The 19,517-nt window shown below is 37.8% G+C and overlaps 1 protein-coding gene across 4 annotated transcripts in view; it reads left to right on the forward strand.

The window, feature by feature from the left end:
* The window catches only part of XPO4 (exportin 4), a 116,864-nt gene that overhangs the window by 16,586 nt on the left and 80,761 nt on the right, over positions 1–19,517 (forward strand). For 2 of the 4 annotated variants that reach the window (XR_001830804.2, XM_017548179.2), the window contains exons 2-3: positions 12,367–12,472; positions 18,019–18,160. Coding sequence is in view for 3 of the 4 variants with exons in the window: in XM_017548179.2 (XP_017403668.1) it covers positions 12,367–12,472; positions 18,019–18,160 (248 nt within the window). In the remaining variant the exon portion in view is untranslated. Of the gene's footprint in view, positions 1–12,366; positions 12,473–17,737; positions 17,909–18,018; positions 18,161–19,517 lie in introns of all 4 variants that reach the window. The other 2 variants (XM_017548181.2, XM_017548180.2) reach the window with 2 other exon arrangements.

The raw sequence follows: 19,517 nt of genomic DNA on the forward strand, positions 1-19,517 counted from the left end.
TTTTTTTTTTTTTTTCTTTTGAGACAGAGTCTTGCTCTGTTGCCCCGGCTGGAGTGCAGTGGCTCGATTTCTGCAGTGGTTCACTGCATCCTCCTTATCTTGGGTCCAAGTGATTCTCCTGCCTCAACCTCCTGAGTAGCATGGATTACCAGTGCTCCCCACCATGCCTGGCCAATTTTTGTATTTTTAGTAGATATGGGGTTTCACCATGTTGGTCAGGCTGGTCTCCAATTCCTGACCTTGTGATCTGCCTGCTTCGGCCTCCCAAAGTGCTGGAATTAGAGGTGTGAGCCACTGCCCCCAGCCTGGCCTGTGCATTTTCTGATTTCCATTGTGATGTCTTTTTTTCATCGTTGAATTTTTCTAGTTTTCGTTATTGTTATGTTAAGTCAATTTTTTTTACTTAATCACTTTTGGTAGAGAATATGTCATGTGCATGCCAGTTATTTAAAATTTGTTTGGATATGCCTACAGCCTAGTGTTTTGTCAGTTTTTGTTCCGAAAGTGTTTGAAAAGAATGTGATATCCACTTAAAGGTGCAGTGTGTTTATGGTATTAAATCAAACTCATTAGATTTTTTTTGTCTTCCTAACAGTTACTGAAAGTTACATGTTAATCTTCCACTCTAGTGGATTTGTTGGTAGTTCTGTCTTTTTGGTTTGTTTGTTTGTTTGTTTGTTTGTTTGTTTTTGAGAAGGAGTATCCCTCTGTCACCCAGGCTGAAGTGCAGTGGCACGATTTTGGCTCACTGCAACCTCTGCCTCCCGGGTTCCAGCAATAATCCTGCCTCAGCCTCCCAAGTAGCTGGGATTGCAGGTGCCTGCCACCATGCTCAGCTAATTTTTTTTTTTTTTTTTGTATTTAGTAGCAATAGAGTTTCACCATGTTGGCCAGGCTTGTCTTGAACTCCTGACCTCAGGTGATCTGGCCTCCTCAGCTTCCCAAAGTGCAGGGATTACAGGTATGAACTACTGCACCCGGCCCCCAATTTTCTTTTCAATGTGTCTAATCTGCCTTTTAATCTGCCTAGTGAATTTTTAACATATATTTTATTGAAGTATATTAACATACAAGAAAATTCACAAATTTCAGTTGTCCAGTTTGGTGATGGTATGTGATTGTGTGTACCCCTGTAATTACCATCCAAATCAAACATGTCTATTGATACACAGTAGATATTTCTTTTATTATATTGCTCATAGAAGTTTTCTTGTGATAATCTTGCTCCTTTTTAACAAAAATTATTATAAAATTCAACATAAAACTTACCATTCATATTGTTGTGTAATTATCACCAAAATGTATCACTATCTCCAGAACTTTTTCATTATCCCAAACTGGAACTATATTCCCATTAAACACTAACATCCCATTTCTTCCTCCCTCTAATCCCTGGTAACCATGATTCTACTTTCTATGAATTTGACTATTTTAGCTACCTCATATAAGGGGGATCATACAGTATTTGTGCTTTTTTGTCTGGGTTATCTTACTTGGCGTAATATTTTCAAAGTTCATCCATGCTGTAATATATCTCAGTACTTCATTCCTTTGTTGTTGTTGTTTTGAGGCAGGGTCTTGCTCTGTCACGCAGACTGGAGTGCAGTGGCGCAATCATGGCTTTTTGTAGTCTTCACCTCCCAGGCTCAAGCGATTTTCCCACTTCAGCCTACCCAGTAGCTGGGACTACAGGTGCAAGCCACGAGGCCTGGCTAGTTTTTGTAGAGATGAGGTTTTGCCATGTTTCCCAGGCTGGTCTGGAACCCCGGAATTTCAGCAGTCCACTGCCCTAGCCTCCCAAAATGCTGGTATTACAGATGTGAGCCACTGTCTGCTATCACTTCATTCCTTTTTATTTCTGAATAATATTCCATTGTGTGAATATGCCATGTTTTGTTTATCCATTCATTTATTAATGAACCTTGGTACAGTCTATTAAACCGTTGCTTTCGGTTCTTTTGGATGTATAGCTGGAAGTAGAATTACTGGCTTATGTGATAATTTTATGTTCGATTTTTTGAGAAACTGCCATACTATCTTTCCTAGTGGCTGTTCCTCTTTTTGTTTGGCTGTACCATTTCTGCATTCCCACCAGCAGTGTACAAAGGGTCCAGTTTCACCACAACCTCACCAACACTTGTTATTTTCTGATATGTCTGTTCTCATGGATGCGAGGTGGTATCTTGCTGTTTTGATTCAGATTTTCCTAATGATTTGGTATGTTGGGCCTCTTTTCATGTGCTTGGCTATTTGTATATCTTCTTTGGAGAAATGTCTGTTAACCTCCTTTTTGTATTTTTTTGTCTTTAATTTTATTTATTTATTTATTTATTTATTTATTTTGAGCTGGAGTTTCGCTCTTGTTGCCCAGGCTGGAGTGCAATGACACGATCTTGGCTCGCCACAACCTCACCTCCCTGATTCTCCTGCCTCAGCCTCCTGAGTAGCTGGGATTATAGGCATGTGCTACCATGCCTGTCTAATTTTGTATTTATTTATTTATTTAAGTTTCTTTTACATGGAGTCTCGCTTTGTTGCCAGGCTGGAGTGCAGTGGCACGATCTCTGCTCACTGCAACCTCCGCCTCCTGGGTTCAAGTGATTTCCCTGCCTCAGCCTCCTGAGTAGCTGGGACTAGGCACGTGCCACCATGCCCAACTAATTTTCGTATTTTTAGTGGAGACGGGGTTTCACCATGTTGGCCAGGTTTGTCTTGATCTCTTCACCTTGTGATCTGCCTGCCTTGGCCTCCCAAAGTGCTGAGATTACAGGCATGAGCCACCACCACACCTGGCCTAAATTTTGTATTTTTAATAGAGATGGGGTTTCTCCATGTTTCTCAGTCTGGTCTCAAACTCCCCACCTCAGGTGATCTGCCTGCCTCAGCCTCCCAAAGTGCTGAGATTACAAGCATGAGCCACTGTGCCCGGCCTTTTTTATTTTTTAATCAGGTTAATGTTTTTTTGTCTTTGAGTTGTAGGAGTTCTTTATAGATTACAGATACTAACCTTCTATCAGATAAGTAAATGATTTATAGTATTTTCTCCCATTCTGTGGATTGCCTTTTCATTCTTTTGATAGTGTCATTTGATATACAAAAGTTTTTAATTTTGGTAAAGTCTCCTTTTTACATTTTTAGTTCTTCTTTTAAATATTTTATGTTCTGTTTCTTAAATTTCCAATATTTGTGAGTTTTGTTGGTCTGATTCTCTGATTCTTCAGTTTGTTGTTCTGTAAACTTGTAGTGGCTTATTTCCTCTTGTGTTTTGTGAAATTTATATGTATTAACTCTTGGAAATGTTTATGAAAAACTTTGAAGCCTGGATTCCTCCAAGTGCCTGGGTACATAAACACAGGACTACTTTAATTTTATCGCCTGGAAGTTTTTTGGACCACATGGGTCCTGTTGTGATGGGCAAGAGACCTGTTGTGGGCCTGCTTGGGGTGGTTCATTGTTTGAAGTAATTAGCCTCTTCCATCTGCTGTCAAGGTCCAAACTGGCAAGTTAATCTTTCCCTCCCTTCTCTCTTCTTTTTCTCTTTCTTGGCCCCCCTCCTTCCTGGTTTGTTTTGTTTATTTTTTAAATAGTTTACCCTTGCACTGAGGATCCCAGCTTTATATGGAGGGATATCTTGTTAGGTCCCTACCTGAGATAGGACCTGGCTTTAATTCCTGTCTTCTTTATCCTAGGCAGCTGTCAAAATGGAAGTTCAAGGTCACTAGAGATTGGCACATGTCTCCGGGGTAAACACATGAGTGTTTGCATTTATCTTTGGATCCCTGCTTTTGCTTCTATTTTAGCTTTTGATGATTCCTTAATTTCTTTTAAGCTCAGTTATGCATTTAAAAATTTAAAGAAATTTTGTCCACCGTTTATTTTATTTTAGGAGAAGAGTTGTTTAAGGTCAGCTGTACCATTGGGAATGGAAGGCCCACTTATTTAAGGAAATAGAAGGTTTTAAACAGATAGAAAAATGCGTAGAGTAATAAAAATTATACTCATGTGCCTACCTCCTAGATTAGCAAATGTTCAAATAGATGTTTCGCATATAATCTTTTAAAAATATATAAATATCACAGATATAATTGAAGCCCCCTTTGAGTCCCTGTAGACACCATTCCCTGCCTCGTCCTCAATCTCCAACAGCTTCACAGTTGCTTATCCTTTCTTCCATGCTTTTATACTCTTCCCACAAATGTAAATAACATACTATTGAGTTTTTAAAATTTCTATTATACATGTCTTGTCATTTGCCATTTTCATTCAGGATAATTTTCAAGGGTTATCTAGGTTGGTAAATATATCTCTAGTTCAATTTTTAATGTTTTTATAAGACACTGTATGGCTACAGTGTATTCTCTTTTGGTGGAAACTTATTTATTTATTTATTTATTTTGAGACGAAGTCTCGATCTTGTCGCCCGGGCTGGAGTGCAGTGGCACGATCTCGGCTCACTGCAACCTCTGCTTCCTGGGTTCAAGCAATTCCCCTGCCTCAGCCTCCTTAGTAGCTGGGATTATAGGCACACGACATCACGCCCAGCTAATTTTTGTATTTTTAGTAGAGAAGGGGTTTTACCATGTTGGCTGGGCGGGCCTTGAACTCCTGGCCTCCCAAAGTGCTGGGATTACAGGCATGAGCCACCACGCTTGGCCCCCATTGGCAACTTTTCTATTACATTTTGTATTTGGATTAGGTTTGGCAGTATATAACAAAAAATGAATTGCAGTGTTTTTTAAAAAGATAGGTTTAGTTTTTCTTACACAAAAAGTATGGATATATCTATATATCTATATCTATCATCTATCTGTCTGTCTGTCTATCTCTCTGGTTTAGTGGCTGCAGGGGCTCACAATTCTGTTTTTCTGTTTTACTATTATTAAAGGGTGTCTTTGATCTTTTAAGTCTTCTCATGGTCCCAGATGATTAGTAGAACTACAGCTATCATGTCTACTTCTAGGGAACAGGAATGAAGGGTGTGCTCCTAGCTGAATCATCTCTCTTTAGGGAATCCCTCTTGAAACTTTGCTAATATCTTACTGGCCAGAACTTAATTCCATAGATCCTCGTAGCTAGAAATGGGTTTAGGTGGGTACATTGCTGCTGAGCAAATAAAATTAGGGTTTTGTTACTAAGGAAGGAGGGAAGAATAAAGGTATAGTTGTCAGTTTCTGCTATAAATTATCTTTTTCTTACTTTTGTGAATGTTTTTATGTTCTGAATATTAATCCTTTGTTAATTATATCCAGTGCAATTATTGTCTTCTGAAATCTGTGACTAGTCTTCCACTTTACTTAATGGTGCCTTTAAATTTAGGAGGTTATGATTTTAATATAGTCAAATTTACTAATTTTTAAAAAGGATTTTTGCCTTTTATTTATTAAGAAGTTTTTCCCTACTTTGACTTCATACTTTCCTATGTTTTCTTCCTATTATTTAAAGTTTTGCTTTTCATTTTTAAATCTTAAGTCCACCTGGAATTTATATACAATCTGAATAACTGTCTAATTTTACATTTTTCCTTAGAAATTGCCATTTGTTCCAGCACTGTTTAAACAGAGTATACAAAATCTGTTTTTTTTTTTTTCTCATTGATTTGTCATATGTCATAGGTCTGTTGCTGGGAATTTTCTCCACTCCATTGTTTTTGTCTGCTTTAAGAATTACTATTATGTCTTCATAAGTATTTGGATTTAGTTGGATATCACCTCCTTCTTATTTTTTAAAATTAATTTGACCCTTTTGGGTCTTTACTCTTACATGTGTTAGGATTATCTTGTCATATAAACCCTATTGGGATTTTAATTGGAATTGTATTACTCGTTATAGATTAATATTGGGAGACCTGTATATACATTTTTAAGTGTAGTTCTTATGAGATAATTCATCAGCAGCATTTTGTAGGTTTCTCAACTAGTGTGCTACAGAAATGGGATTAGAAACCAGGTCTTTCTGGTTCTGTAGTTGTGAGATTGTGTAAAGGGGTTTTTGAGATAGGGCATACCTGTTTGTAAATGGAAAGAAGGGACCACTGCTAAGGATAACTTTTAAAGTAAGATGGAGAGAAGAGAGACACGAAGGAACTAAGGCTTAATGTGAGAGAGGAGGACATAGATTTAAGAGACAATTATGGAGGAGAGAATATTTTGCGAGAAATTGGAGAAGGTGATAGAGGAAGAACATTGGGAGGAAAAGAGACTTAAGATATGTAAAGGAGCTCATCATACTAGAAGGCCTTTTTTGAAAGGACAGCTTTCAAATTTGAAAGGGTAGCTTTGTTAGGGAAACAGGAATTACTTAGGGCAGTGACTGTCAAATTCGTTTTGCTAGAAAGGTCCAAAACCTGAAATTTATAGTACTCTTTGTGGAATATTATGAAATATTGTTATGTCAAATTTAAAGTAACAAAATATTTTATTTTGTGTTAATGGATTTAAATTGAGATAGGATCAGTGGTAACCTCCAAAGGGTAAGGAAAGATTATGGGGGGAAAACTGAAAGTTGAGCAAATTTTTATCATTAACTTAAAATTTTTAGTGAATGAGTCAAAGATTATCAGTATTTATGTTTTTGGGTGGTACATCTATCATTTCCTAATTAGATTGTTAAACCATCCGTCTTAGTCCATTTTCTGCTGCAAGAACAGAATACTACAGACTGGGTGATTTATAAACGAAATTTTTTTTTTTGAGATGGAGTCTCGCTCTGTCACCCAGGCTGGAGTGCAGTGGCGCAATCTTGGCTCACTGCAACCTCTGCCTCCTGGGTTTCAAGCAATTCTTCTGCCTCAGCCTTCCGAGTAGCTGGGATTATAGGCACCTGCCATCATGCTCGGCTTATTTTTATATTTTCAGTAGAGATGGCGTTTTACCACATTGGTCAGGCTGGCCTCGAACTCATGACCTCAGGTGATCCCCTGCCTCAGCATCCCAAAGTGCTGGGATTACAGGTGTGAGCCATCTCGCCTGGCCAAGAACAGACATTTATTTGGCTCATGGTTCTGGAGGCTGGGAAGTCCAAGAGCATGGTGCCGGCATCTGATGAGGGTCTTCTAGCTGTGTTATCCTGTGGCAGAAGGACAAGTGAGCATAAGAGAGAGAGGGAGGGAGGGAGGGAGAGAGGAAGGAAGAGAGAGAGAAAGAGGGCTGAATTTAACCTTTTATCAGGACCCCACTCTTGAGTTGATGGCATTAGTCTATTAATCAGGGCCAAACACTCATGACCTAATCACCTAATCATTGCCCCATCTCACAATACTGTTAAAATGGCAATTAAATTTTAACATGGGTTTAGGTGAATAGATTCGAACCATAGCACCATATCTCTCTCAAAGATAAATAAGAAATTAAACCTAAGAAATCCTTAAATGAGCTCTATATTATGACTTGAACACATATTTTCTTTCTAGTTTTATAGCTTATTTCATATCTACCAGTAGTGCCTAGTTTTCAGTCTGACTTTAATAGTCTCACATTTCTTGTGTGTGTTTCTTAATGGTCCTATAAATGATATGTATATTTAGCCAAGAATATTCAGATTTCTCTAGTAGATATCTGAAAGATATTATTCTACCCAACTGTATGTCCCCAGCACAGTAAAACTTAAGCAGGTTCAAAGCATGGGCTTTAACATCATACAGACTTAAGGTCAAATTCTGGTTATGATATTTGTTAACTCTGTCATCTTGGGCATGCAACACTATCTGAATCCTATTTTCTCCATATGTAAAAGGGGTGAAATAATTCCTACAGGGATGTTTGGGTTTAAATGAGATGATGTATGTAAAGTATTTAGCCCTCTGCCTGGCAAATAAGTAGTAGAGGTTGTTAATAGTAGTAAAAAAGCTACAATTATTGCTGCCCAGGGAAAAGAAGAGTCTAAAAGTCCTGTAGAAAATTAGCGGGGCTCGCTGGTGTGTGCCTGTGGTCCCCAGTTATTTGAGGAGCTGAGGCATGAGAATTGCTTGAACCCGGGAGGCGGAGGTTGCAGCGAACTGAGATTGCGCCACTGCACTTCAGCCTGGGCAACAGAGTGAGACTCTGTCTCAAAACAAAACAAAACAAAACAAAACAAAAAAGGTCCTGTAGGATTTGACAATTGGGATTCCTGACTTTTTTGAGGAAAGGATTAGTAACATGATGGAGGAAGAAGCCAGAATGAATCAGTGCAGGCAGAAATTACAGACTCGATGAATTATTATGTGAGTGTTTAGTGCCTGTCTTTCCTAATAGTACTCCATAAGGGCAGGGCTTTTTCCCTTTAGCATCCCTAGTTTCTGGTATGGTGCCTGGCATACAGTCAGCCCTTAAAAAAACTCTTTGAATAGAGAGAGACGAAGAAGGAACTGAGGCTTTATGTGAGAGAGGAGGATGTAGATTTAAGAGACAGTTATGGTGTTAGTAAATAATTTAGGTTTTAGTAAATTAGAGTTCTAATTTTGGATGCCTCTAGAACACTGACGGTGTTCTCTGGGAGATTTTGTGAACTGAAGGCAACTGAGCTGGGCTAGAGGCTCATGCTGCAGTTTGGGGCTAGGAATCCAGTCAATTGAGCTAGGAATTTGTGAGCTCCAACTCTGGAAACACATCTCAGTTTTTTCCCGTCCTTGTTTTCATTTTCCTGAAGATCCTTGGGATGGTCTTGGCTCTCTACTGCCACCTCCTATTGCTTCCAAACCTTTGAGGTCACAGTGAGCTATGATCATGCCACTGCACTCCACTCTGGGTGACAGAGTAACACCCTGTCTTAAAAAACAAAACAAAAAGGCTGAGTACGGTGGCTCATGCCTGTAATCCTGGCACTTTGGGAGGCCGAGGTGGAGGTCGCAGTGAGCTGAGATCATGCCACTGCACTCCATCGTGGGAGACAGAGTAAGACTCTGTCTCTAAAAAAAAAATCAAAAAACAAAACAAAGCAATAAAACAAAAACCCCACAGACTCATCTTGTTGAACTTAGAGAAGGTGATGGGAATAAAAAATTTGAAAATTGGCTGGGCATGATGGCTTCCATCTGTAATCCTAGCACTTTGGGAGGCCAAGGCAGGAAGATCACTGAAGGACAGGAGTTGGAGGGCAAGTTGGGCAGCATAGTGAGACCCTGTCTCTACAAGAAAATACAAAAATTATCTGGGCTTGGTGGCATGTGCCTGTAGTCCCGGCTACTGAGGAGGCTGAGGCAGGAGGATCACTAGAGCCCTGGAGGTTGAGGCTGCAGTGAGCCATGATCATGCTACTGTATTCCAGTCTGGGCAATAGAGCAGGTCTCAAAAACAGACAAAAAACCCAAAAAGCAGACAAAATAATTTGAAAATGGAGAGAAAAAAATACCTACTTCTAGAAATATAGTTAGCTGATCAGTTTTTTGGGTTTTTTTTTTNTTGATATAAGCTTTTACTCTGTCACACAGCCTGGAGTGCAGTGCATGATCTTGGCTCATTGCAACCTCTGTCTCCTCAGTTCAGGTGATTCTCCTGCCTCAGCCTCCCTAGTAGCTGGGATTACAGACTCCTGCCACCATGCCCAGCTATTTTGGTGTTTTTAGTAGCGACAAGGTTTCATCATGTTGGCAAGGCTGATCTTGAACCACTGACCTCAGGTGATCCACCCGCCTTGCCCTCCCAAAGTGCTGGGATTATAGACTTGAGCCCCCATGCCAGGCTTCACAGTTCCCCACCCTCCCCAACTCCCCTACTCAGATTCTCGCTCTGTCTCGAAGGTTGGAGTGTGCAGTGGTGCCATCTGGGCTCACTGCAACCTCTGCCTCCAGGGTTCTAGCAATTCTCCTACCTCAGCCTCCCGAATAGCTGGGATTATGTGTCCCCTACCACGCCCGGCTAATTTTTAATGTATTTGTACATAGAGATGGCGTTTTACCATGTTAGCCAGGCTGGTTTCGAACTCCTGACCCCAGGTGATTCACCCACCTTAGCCTCCCAAAGTGCTGGGATTACAGGCATGAGCCACCACACCCCTGACCCCCAGTTTTATTAGGAAATTCTTTTCTTTTTCTTTTTTTTGAGACGGAGTCTTGCTTGTTGCCCAGGCTGGAGTGTAGTGTCACAGTATCTGCTCACTGCAACCTCTGCCTCTCTGGTGTGATTCTCCTGCCTCAGTCTCCTAAGTAGCTGGGATTACAGGCGCCTGCCACGGCACCCAGCTAATTTTTGTATTTTCTAGTAGAGATGGGTTTTCACCATGTTGGTCAGGCCGGTCTTGAACTCCTTACCTCATGATCCTCTCACCTCTGCCTCCCAAAGTGCTGGGATTACAGGCATGAGCCACACTTGGCTTTTTTTTTTTTTTTTTTTTTTTTTTTTGAGACAGAGTCTCGCTTTGTCTCCCAGGCTGGAGTGCAGTGGCAGGATCTCAGCTCACTGCAACCTCCACCTCCTGGGTTCAAGCAATTCTCCTACCTCAGCCTCCCAAGTAGCTGGGATTACAGGCATGTGCCACCATGCCCGGCTAATTTTTTTGTATTTTTGTTAGAGACAGGGTTTGGCCATGTTGGCCAGGCTGGTCTCAAATCCCTGATCTTGTGATCTGCCCACCTCGGCCTCCCAAAGTGCTGGGATTACAGGCATGAGCCACCATGCCCGGCCTTTTTTTAAAAAAAATTGAGATGGGTTCTCATTCTGTTGCCGAGGTTGGAGTGCAGCAGCAGGATCTCAGCTCAGCAACCTCTGCTGCCTGGGTTCATGTGATTCTTGTGCCTCAGCCTCCTGAGTAGCTGGGATTTCCAGGCGTGCACCACCATGCCTGGCTAATTTTTTTATATTTTTAGTAGAGATGGGGTTTCGCCATGTTGGCCAGACTGGTCTTGAACTCCTGACCTCAGGTGATCTGCCAGTCTTGGCCTCTCAAAGTGCTGAGATTACAGGTGTGAGCCACCATGCCCAAATTCTTTTAAAAAAAATATTAAAGAATTTAACACAATTCTTTCTCTTTCTCTTTCTTTCTTTCTTTTCTTTTCTTTTCTTTCTTTTTTTTTTTTTTGAGACAGTTTCACTCGGTCACCCAGGCTGGAGTGCAGTGGCGCCATATGGGCTTATTGCAATCTCCATCCCTCCGGTTCAAACGATTCTCATGCCTCTGCCTCCACGTAGCTGGGATGACAGGTGTGCACCACCACACTCAGTTTATATTTTTGCATTTTTAGCAAAGACTGGATTTCACCATGTTGCCCAGCCTGGTCTCAAATTCCTGATCTCAAGTCATCCACGCGCCTTGACCTCCTAAAGTGCTGGGATTATAGGAGTGAGCCACGGCAACCAGCCAACACAATTCTTTAACGGAAATATTTTCATTTTTATCTAGAGAACTGTAGAGGGTGCTATTTCATTAGAAATAGTAGTCTGAACCGGCTTTAGCTAATTATAAGAATTCTCTGAAGCCAGAGCTTCACAGTAGTTAATTTTTCTTGTGTGAACTTTTTTTTTTTTTTTACTATTTTGACTGAAATTAGAGTGACTGATGTTGCGTAATTGATATAGTTTATAAGGAATGTTGATCTAATATAATTGATTGTAACATTTTTCATTTTCTAGATTATTTGATATAGTTGAAATTATGACTTGCCCTCTTCATACAATGTTTGAATAATAAAGGTTTATTTTCCTGCCATCTACCTCCAACGCCCTTTCTCAAATTTAGTATTTGTAAGTCTTAATAGTTTAAAAGTACAGGAATGTACATTTTATGTAGATCTGGTTCAAAAGATTATTATCTGTAGAAGAATGATTGTTAAACCAAAATGGTATTTAAAAACTTGGGGACAGACTTTAAAAATTGTTTTTAAGTTAGAAGTCTGGATTTTTTGAGTGATTAATTTATTATTCAGAAATATGTTCTATAAATTCCAAACTTAAACTGTTCCCAATTTTTTCTGGTTTGATAGTGATTTTAGAAAACTTAAGGTGGAGTTATTTGATCTTCTGAATTAAAGGATTGCTTTTGAAAACTGATTTTTAGTAACTTGGATTCAATTTCTCCTGTCCTGCAGAATTTTCAAATTATTTGAACTAGGTCAAGTTAGTCCAAGTGGTATATTTGGAATAAAAGGTGATAAGTCAGCTAAATGTTTAAAAAAGTACAGAAAAGTTAGATAAGTATCTGTTTTTTTAAAATGCAAGTTTTTAAAAACCTTTAAAGTATTCTGACTCAAACCTTGCCAGGATTTTTTTTTTCTGAAACCATAGTTTAAACATTTATTATCAAGTTTTATTCTGTAGTTCTTTAAAAAGTTAAGCAAGAATTTGTCCCTCTTGCTCCCAAAAGTGCAAGCATTTTCTGTTCTTGTGGGTTAAAATATTGCTGTTATTCAAGCTTCTCATTAAATAAGTGTATCTGTTTTTGTTTTTAACTCTCAAGGCACCACCTTCCATGGTCAATAATGAACAACGCCAGCATGCAGAGCACATATTCTTATCATTTAGGAAATCAAAATCACCATTTGCAGTTTGCAAGCATATTTTGGGTAAGTATTCACTTAAAAAATATAAAGTATTTTGGCATAATCAGATCTAGGTTTGCTGTCTTAAACATATTTAAATTACTTTTTAAAAATCAGGTTTATACAGTTATAATTTTTAAATTAATAATCATTCTACTGGAGTGACTTTAAAGATGTTCTGTAAAGCCAGGCAGGAAACTTTGTTTTCACATTGGATTTTTTCCCCGCTAGATATAGTGTTCCATAATTTGTTTTATTATTGACCATAACATGAAGGCTGTTAATAGTAGAGAAAAAATTTAGTAATTTTTCAGTTATTTTCAAATGTCAATTATTACAGGATATGTAGTATAATATCTTTTAGCTCAGTGTTAGTTTTAAAATTAAGATTGTTTTTGGAGTTTTCTACATTTCCTTTTAGTTGCTTTCCATAGGTTGTTTTTTTTTTTTTTAAACCATTTAGTTTGTACTCAGTTTGCTTAATGAATATTAGTCATGTCTGGGTAGGGTATTGCTGTATATATCCTAAAATAAAACACCAATTTTTACTTTTGTCAAATATGTTTTATAAGTATCTTCTGTCTGACATGTACAGAAAAGATTTCCTCTAAAACAGTTGCAAGAAATATAACTCTCTTATCCAAAGGTGGCATTTTCTAAGAGTTATATATGATGTTGCCATCTGTCTCTTAGGTATTTTTCAATAACAGAGAGACTTCATTGGTTATTGTTGTTTTATAACCTGATTACTACTGGCTGATTTTTTTTTTTTTTTTAGTGGGAGCCATCTTTTGTAAGGCTCTGGAAGGCTACTTGAGTCATCTTTGACCATAAAATTGGTTAGTTGAATATTAGGAACTAAAACATCTGAACTTTTTATTCTTGTGCTTTTAGTAAGGCTTATCAATAACTACCAGTAGGCTAGTTTCCAGATTGAAATAAACTACAACTAAAGTTATGTGTTAAAAGTGTTTTACATATAAGGGCTTATGAAAGAGTTGTTTGATTGTAGTGGACAGAGTGATGCTGTAGCAACTATGACATCTAGGTGCCAGTGGTGCACCTTGAGGAAGTCACTTCACCTCTCTGGGCCTCTTTTGCATCTGCCTTATGGCAATAATGATACCGTTTGTCTTAATGGATTTGCTATCTTAAGTTGTTTTGTCAGGTAAAAATATAATTACTTTTCATTATGTAAAAGCACTATGTGAACAGTAAGGTAAAAGTCATGGCCATATACTTGATTTTAAACAGCTTTCAAAAAATGTAATCGGCTTAAATGCTGTGTTCTCTGTTTGCAAGGGACTAGCAGCAGTGGTGAATGTGGCTCTGGTCTCATTCAGGAGTTAGGTCTTAGCAGAGGAACAGGTTCAACAACTACCTTTTAAATACTCCCTGAAGCCATTTTAATTAATGAATTCACTTATTTCAGTGGTCAGCTTTTATAGTTGGATGGATTAGTTTCTGGCACTAAGAAGATTTATCTTATACCTGTGCAGGATATTTCAGTCAATGTTAAATGAAGCAAAACTAAACAGCATAAAGAGTTTAAGGGGGCATTAATTCATCCTTACTGCCTTGAAATTGTTCAGGATTAATAGATTTAGAAAACCATCGTGTTAAACTATTAACCTAAAATATTTGAGTCTGGTTTTCATGGCATATGCCTTAATGACATTGACTAGGATTCCATCAGTGTTTCATCTGACTTTGTATTGGAATTCAGTGTCATTCTACACTAGTTGGGAAAATAGTTGATCTAAGTTATAAGTATTTTGTTAGAGCGTATTTGTTTATACCACCTTCCTTTTTAGAATATGTAAATTTTATGAAGTATTGTTGCTTTGTTATGATTGAGCTTGTTTTAGAATACTTTTGTTTTCCTGATAAAATTTTTCAAAGAGTAGTATTGCTAGTTCCGGCCATGCTTTTCAAATCAGTTTGGGTTTTGAGACTTGACGATTTAAAAGGTGGAGTGCATGTATTACAAGCATAATCATTAATGTACTGCAAAGCCCTGTGTTACATTAATGTTTACATCTAAACTTCACAGAAAATCTTTTCACTCCTTATTCAGTTGCCACCAGCACAGAAGGGTAAATTCCTCTAAGAAGACTTCTCATACAAGTGGCAGTCAATCGCAGTTCAGAATTTTCACATTCTTGTTTAGGGATTATGTGATCATTTTTATAGAAGGTCTGGGTAGTATATTCCACTAAAGGGGAGACTTTCTCTTTGATGCTTCCCTTTTCTAGCCTCTTAAAATTCTTCCTTCTCAACTTCTGACTTCAGTTTTATATGTTACTAATTTTTCCTCATTTCTCTCTCTTATCCTTTTGTTTTTATTCTAGTTTTTATGTTCTTTGCTCTTTTCTGTGTGTGTGTGTGTGGTGGTTCTATCTGTGCGTGCATGCGGCATGCTTGCACATTTTGTCAGAAGAGCACTTTTAGACTTCTTCACTTCAGAAGTCTTTGGCACTTAGGAATTTATGTTTTTTTAGGGTCAGATGTTCCTTTAAAAAAACCAGTGAGTTCTATTCTTGCTAAAGAAATAATCAAGAACAGTGAAGAATTTGTTTACTTCTTCTGGAGCTAACTTTGTGGCATCCTTTTGCTCCTTTCTCAGGGAGAAATGGGTTTCTTTGACTTCTGATTTCAGAAGTAGCCAAAACAAAATAATAAGCTACCAAAAAGTCAGTTAGACTAGTAAAGTTTTACATCTCTGGAAGATTGTTTCCTTAGTAGTGCTGTAAGTCATGGGGAATTAGTAAATCATCTTCCATCTGGACTTTTTGTCATTAGCGTGTGGACATAGAAGTTGAGTCAAAGAGCAGATTTTTGGAGCTTATGTTGCCTGTGCTTTGGACAGAAATCTTTAAGGCCAGAGAGTTGATTGTAGTAGTTGTATATCTGTAGCTTTACTACTGGGATTTTGTTTTCTTTTTTCAAAAACTTTTTGGTCAAAATGTGGTGCTTTTCCTCTATTATTAACTTTAACTTTTGTCTTCATGTTTCTGTCTAGTTTCAGATGGCTGACAAAATACAAATGAATTTTATTTACATAATTATTATTCAAGAAAGTTACTGTGGTGGCAAATGAAAACATTCTGCTGAAGTCACCTAAAGTAATTTATTCTCTGGACGGTGTCCTAGTCAGTGGCAGATCTTCCTAAAAGTAGTTAGTTTAGAAATTGTAGATGAGGCTGGGAGCAGTGTTGCATGCCTGTAATCCCAACATGGGAGGCTGAAGCAGGAGAATTGCTTGAAGTGGGAGGTGAGGGTTTTGGTGAGTCGAAATTGTGCCATTGCACTCAGCCTGGGCAACAAGAGTGAAACTCCGTCTCAAAAAAAAAGAAAAGAAAAAAAATTCTAGATGAATTGTGAGTTCCTGTAGTTCCAGACATCTTTATAACAAAGAGTAAAAATGAAACTCATATGTAATTTCATACTGGTAGGCTTCTAGAGTCCCTTCTAGCATCTCTTGCATACTTCTATGTATAAGTTAAATTTACGACAGCTAATAATGGTTTTTATGAGAAAGGGTAATTTATTAGCTTAAGAAAATTTCTTCTTTTAAATTAGGAATTTGGCCTTTTTTTTTTTAATTTCTCCGTTCTTAGAGTCAGCTTCTTACGGGAGTAGTCATTTAGAGATCTTCATTTAATACCACATGCAAAGGTGTCTAAGAAAGAGTTAAGAAACTTTTGTCTCTTGAAAACTTCTCACACCTAACACCTACTCCCTCCAAAGGGCAGAAAAAGGCTTGTACATAAAAACAAATAGTTAGAAATAGGAATGTTTCAGTGATCATTAACATTGAAGGTATTTATTTGCTCTTGTCTTCAGTGGCATGTGTGTTTCAGGGTAGATTAGTATTGCTCAAGGAACATTTACCAGCCATGTGACCTCAAATTTCCTGTCTCTTGCGGCATCGATTTCTTCAGCTCCTGTAAAATGCAGGAATTGATTTAGATGATCTTGAGTTCTATTTCTAAAATCCTGAGAGTCCCTGAGATTTTGCTTCCTTGTTGAAATCCATGGTTAAGGATTTCCGGTTTCTTGTCCTTAAAATTTTTACTATTGCAATAGAAAATGAAGATAGGCAAACAAAGATCATTTTCTTTAAGAAGAGGTTTATAATGAGAGATTATTGAAATTACCTTTATAAGACAGTACCATGTTTCTCTTTAGTTGATCTAAACAAATGAAGCTGGGTTTCTGTTCAAATCCTCTTTTTTTCTAATAGGTTCACATTTTTAGAAGCTATTGCTTTATTTTAATTATTTATTATATTTTAAATTTCTAAATTTGTATCAATTCTGATAATCATCTCAATTAGAGTTCATGTTAAGATAGCATAGAATCAAAACTTTAAAAAAAGGTTCAAATTGGTTTCTTAGTAGTTTTGATATGATCAGAACTCCTATGTAGTAGTCTAATGTGATAGAAATTTATATAGGGTATGCCTTTTCTCCTACATTTTTATAGCTAATGTGTCAAGAACACTTGTAAGATTTTTAAATGACTTGAGCTTGAATAGGAGAGAAAACAGTGTGCTTGACTATATATATCTTCATGCTCTTCTGATAAATTCTTGAAGATGTCAGTCTATGCCTAGAGTTAATTGCTCATGGCTTTGAGATATGCATGTCCAGTGATCTTGGCAAATAATCTGGAGTCTAATTGTGGACTTTTCATGGTTTTCACATGATGGTTATTTTTTAGAGCTTCAGAAAATTTCTACTTTTTCTTGACTTCATTTTGACTGTTTCTCCCTGTTGATAATGCTGTTTGGAAACTGATTGTAGTATTGGTGAATAAAAGAAAAAATAGAAAATTAATATAAAAAATGTTTAAAGTGTGTTAATTTTCTATTTTTTCTCCCCTGATTTAGATTTTAGATCAGATACTATAACTTGCTAGCTAAGGCTGGGTCTTCCTAAGTGTAGCTTTGGGATTTTACTCAGTTTGATCAGTACTGCAATCAGAAAATTCACAAGCACTTCTCACCTTGTGTAAATGTGATGTATTTTGTTTGTTACATTTTGAGAAAGAAAACCTGAACATGATCATTTTTATTTCTGAACTTGCTATTAGAGATGGGTCATCCTGCTGAAAGCTTAATACTTAAAATGGAAATATTTTAACAGCATGGCTCATCACAGATAGTAATGTTCAATGACTAGTTTATTAAAATACTTTTCAGATATGAAGCTCTATTTTGCACAGGGTGAGAATCTTAAGAAATTTTCTGATTGCTTTATATTTTTATTTTTATTTTTTTTAAAGCTGTGTTATTTTTTAGTTCTTCATGCTTTGGAAGTAACAGTTGAAGAGAGGTGAGGAAAGTTTGTGAAAATTGTGATCGGTGATTAGCTGCCACCTGCCTGAGGTGTCTTCTGAGAGGAACTAACCTCTTTGTGGTGCTAGAGCAAGGTCACTGGATTAAAAAAAGAACAGGTAACCATCTTATTCCTTGTCTGAAAAGTTCTGTTTTAAAATTAATAAATGCAAAATGTTCAAGGTAAAATGAACTATTGTTTAAAGAAAGTTTTTAATTTTCTCCTCAGAAACTAGTAAAGTGGACTATGTCCTTTTTCAAGCTGCCACAGCCATAATGGAAGCAGTTGTCCGAGAGTGGATTCTCTTGGAAAAAGGTAGCATCGAGTCTCTGCGAACATTCCTTTTAACCTATGTCTTACAAAGGCCCAAGTAAGTACATGGAGGGGTACTGCTGAAATACTTTTGCTGAGCTTCTGTATCTCTTTAGAGTTGTTTTTGGTTTGCATTTTAAAAACTTTTGGCTGGGAATAGTGGTTCAGAACTGTAATCTCAGCATTTTGGGAGGCCAAGAGGGAGGATCTCCTTGAGCCCAAGAGTTTGAGATCAGCCTGGGCAACATAGTGAGACTCCATCTCTACAAAGTCCAAAAAAAGAAAAAAGTTTAAAAAAGCTATAGATGTTTAAGGTTAAGTTCTATGTGTGGCTCCTATTTTAAACACTTGACATAATTGTAGGTAGCTTTAGTGCTTAATGATATACCTTTTAGTTAAGCTTATGATACTATGTTTTGTTTCTTTGAAAAGGTTGTGCTGGAAATTATGTTTTGTTGTTGAGTTCTGAAGAATTTAGTTATAAATAAAAGCTGACCTTAGCCTTAGATGAAGAGCCTTTATATTTACTTGTTCTTTAGATGCTTAGTGGGGGTGATTATTTCTTTTAATGTGTTTTAAATTAAAAATGGTTTAACACAGGTGAGTATCCTAAAACAGGGAGCAGGAGGATGCTAAGTACCACTAACAAATCAAATGTTACATATGTATGTACATAGAAATGTGCATAGAGGGCTAAGTACAGTGGCTGTGATCCCAGCATTTTGGGAGGCCAAGGTAGGCGGATCACCAGGTCAAGAGATTGAGACCAGCCTGGCCAACATGGTGCAACCCTGTTTCTATGGAAAATACAAAAATTAGCTGGGTATGGTGGTGCGCACCTGAGGTCCCAGCCACTCGGGAGGCTGAGGCAGGAGCATCGTTTGAACCTGGGAGGCAGAGGTTTCAGTGAGCCAAGATTGCACCACTGCACTCCTGTCTGATGACAGAGTGAGACTCCGTCTTGAAAAAGCAATGTGCATGGGAAAGGTTCTATAAGAAGTTTCAAAATCTTTAAGTAGCTTCCATTGAAAATAGAATCAGTTTTGAGGAATGGGGTGAAAGTAAATTTTCTTTTTACATTATACATATCTGTATTGCTTAAACATTTTACAAAATTTTGTACATTTATTTCTTGAGTGATTTTTTTTTTTTTTTTTTTTTAAATATGAGGGCGATGCATTGGCTCTTGCCTATAATTCCAGGACTTTGGGAGGCTGAGGCGGGTGGATCATTTGAGGTCAAGGGTTCAAGACCAGCCTGGCCATGTGGTAAAACCCCATCTCTACTAAAAATACAAAAATTGGCCAGGCGTGGTTGTGCATGCCTGTAGTCCAGCTACTTGGGAGGCTGAAGCAGGAGAATCACTTGAACCTGGGAGGTGGAGGTTGCAGTAGGTGACAGAGTGGGACTTTGTC

The sequence above is a fragment of the Cebus imitator genome, unplaced genomic scaffold (assembly GCF_001604975.1).
Source record: "Cebus imitator isolate Cc_AM_T3 unplaced genomic scaffold, Cebus_imitator-1.0 Scaffold204, whole genome shotgun sequence".
Classification (NCBI taxonomy): Eukaryota; Metazoa; Chordata; class Mammalia; order Primates; family Cebidae; genus Cebus; species Cebus imitator.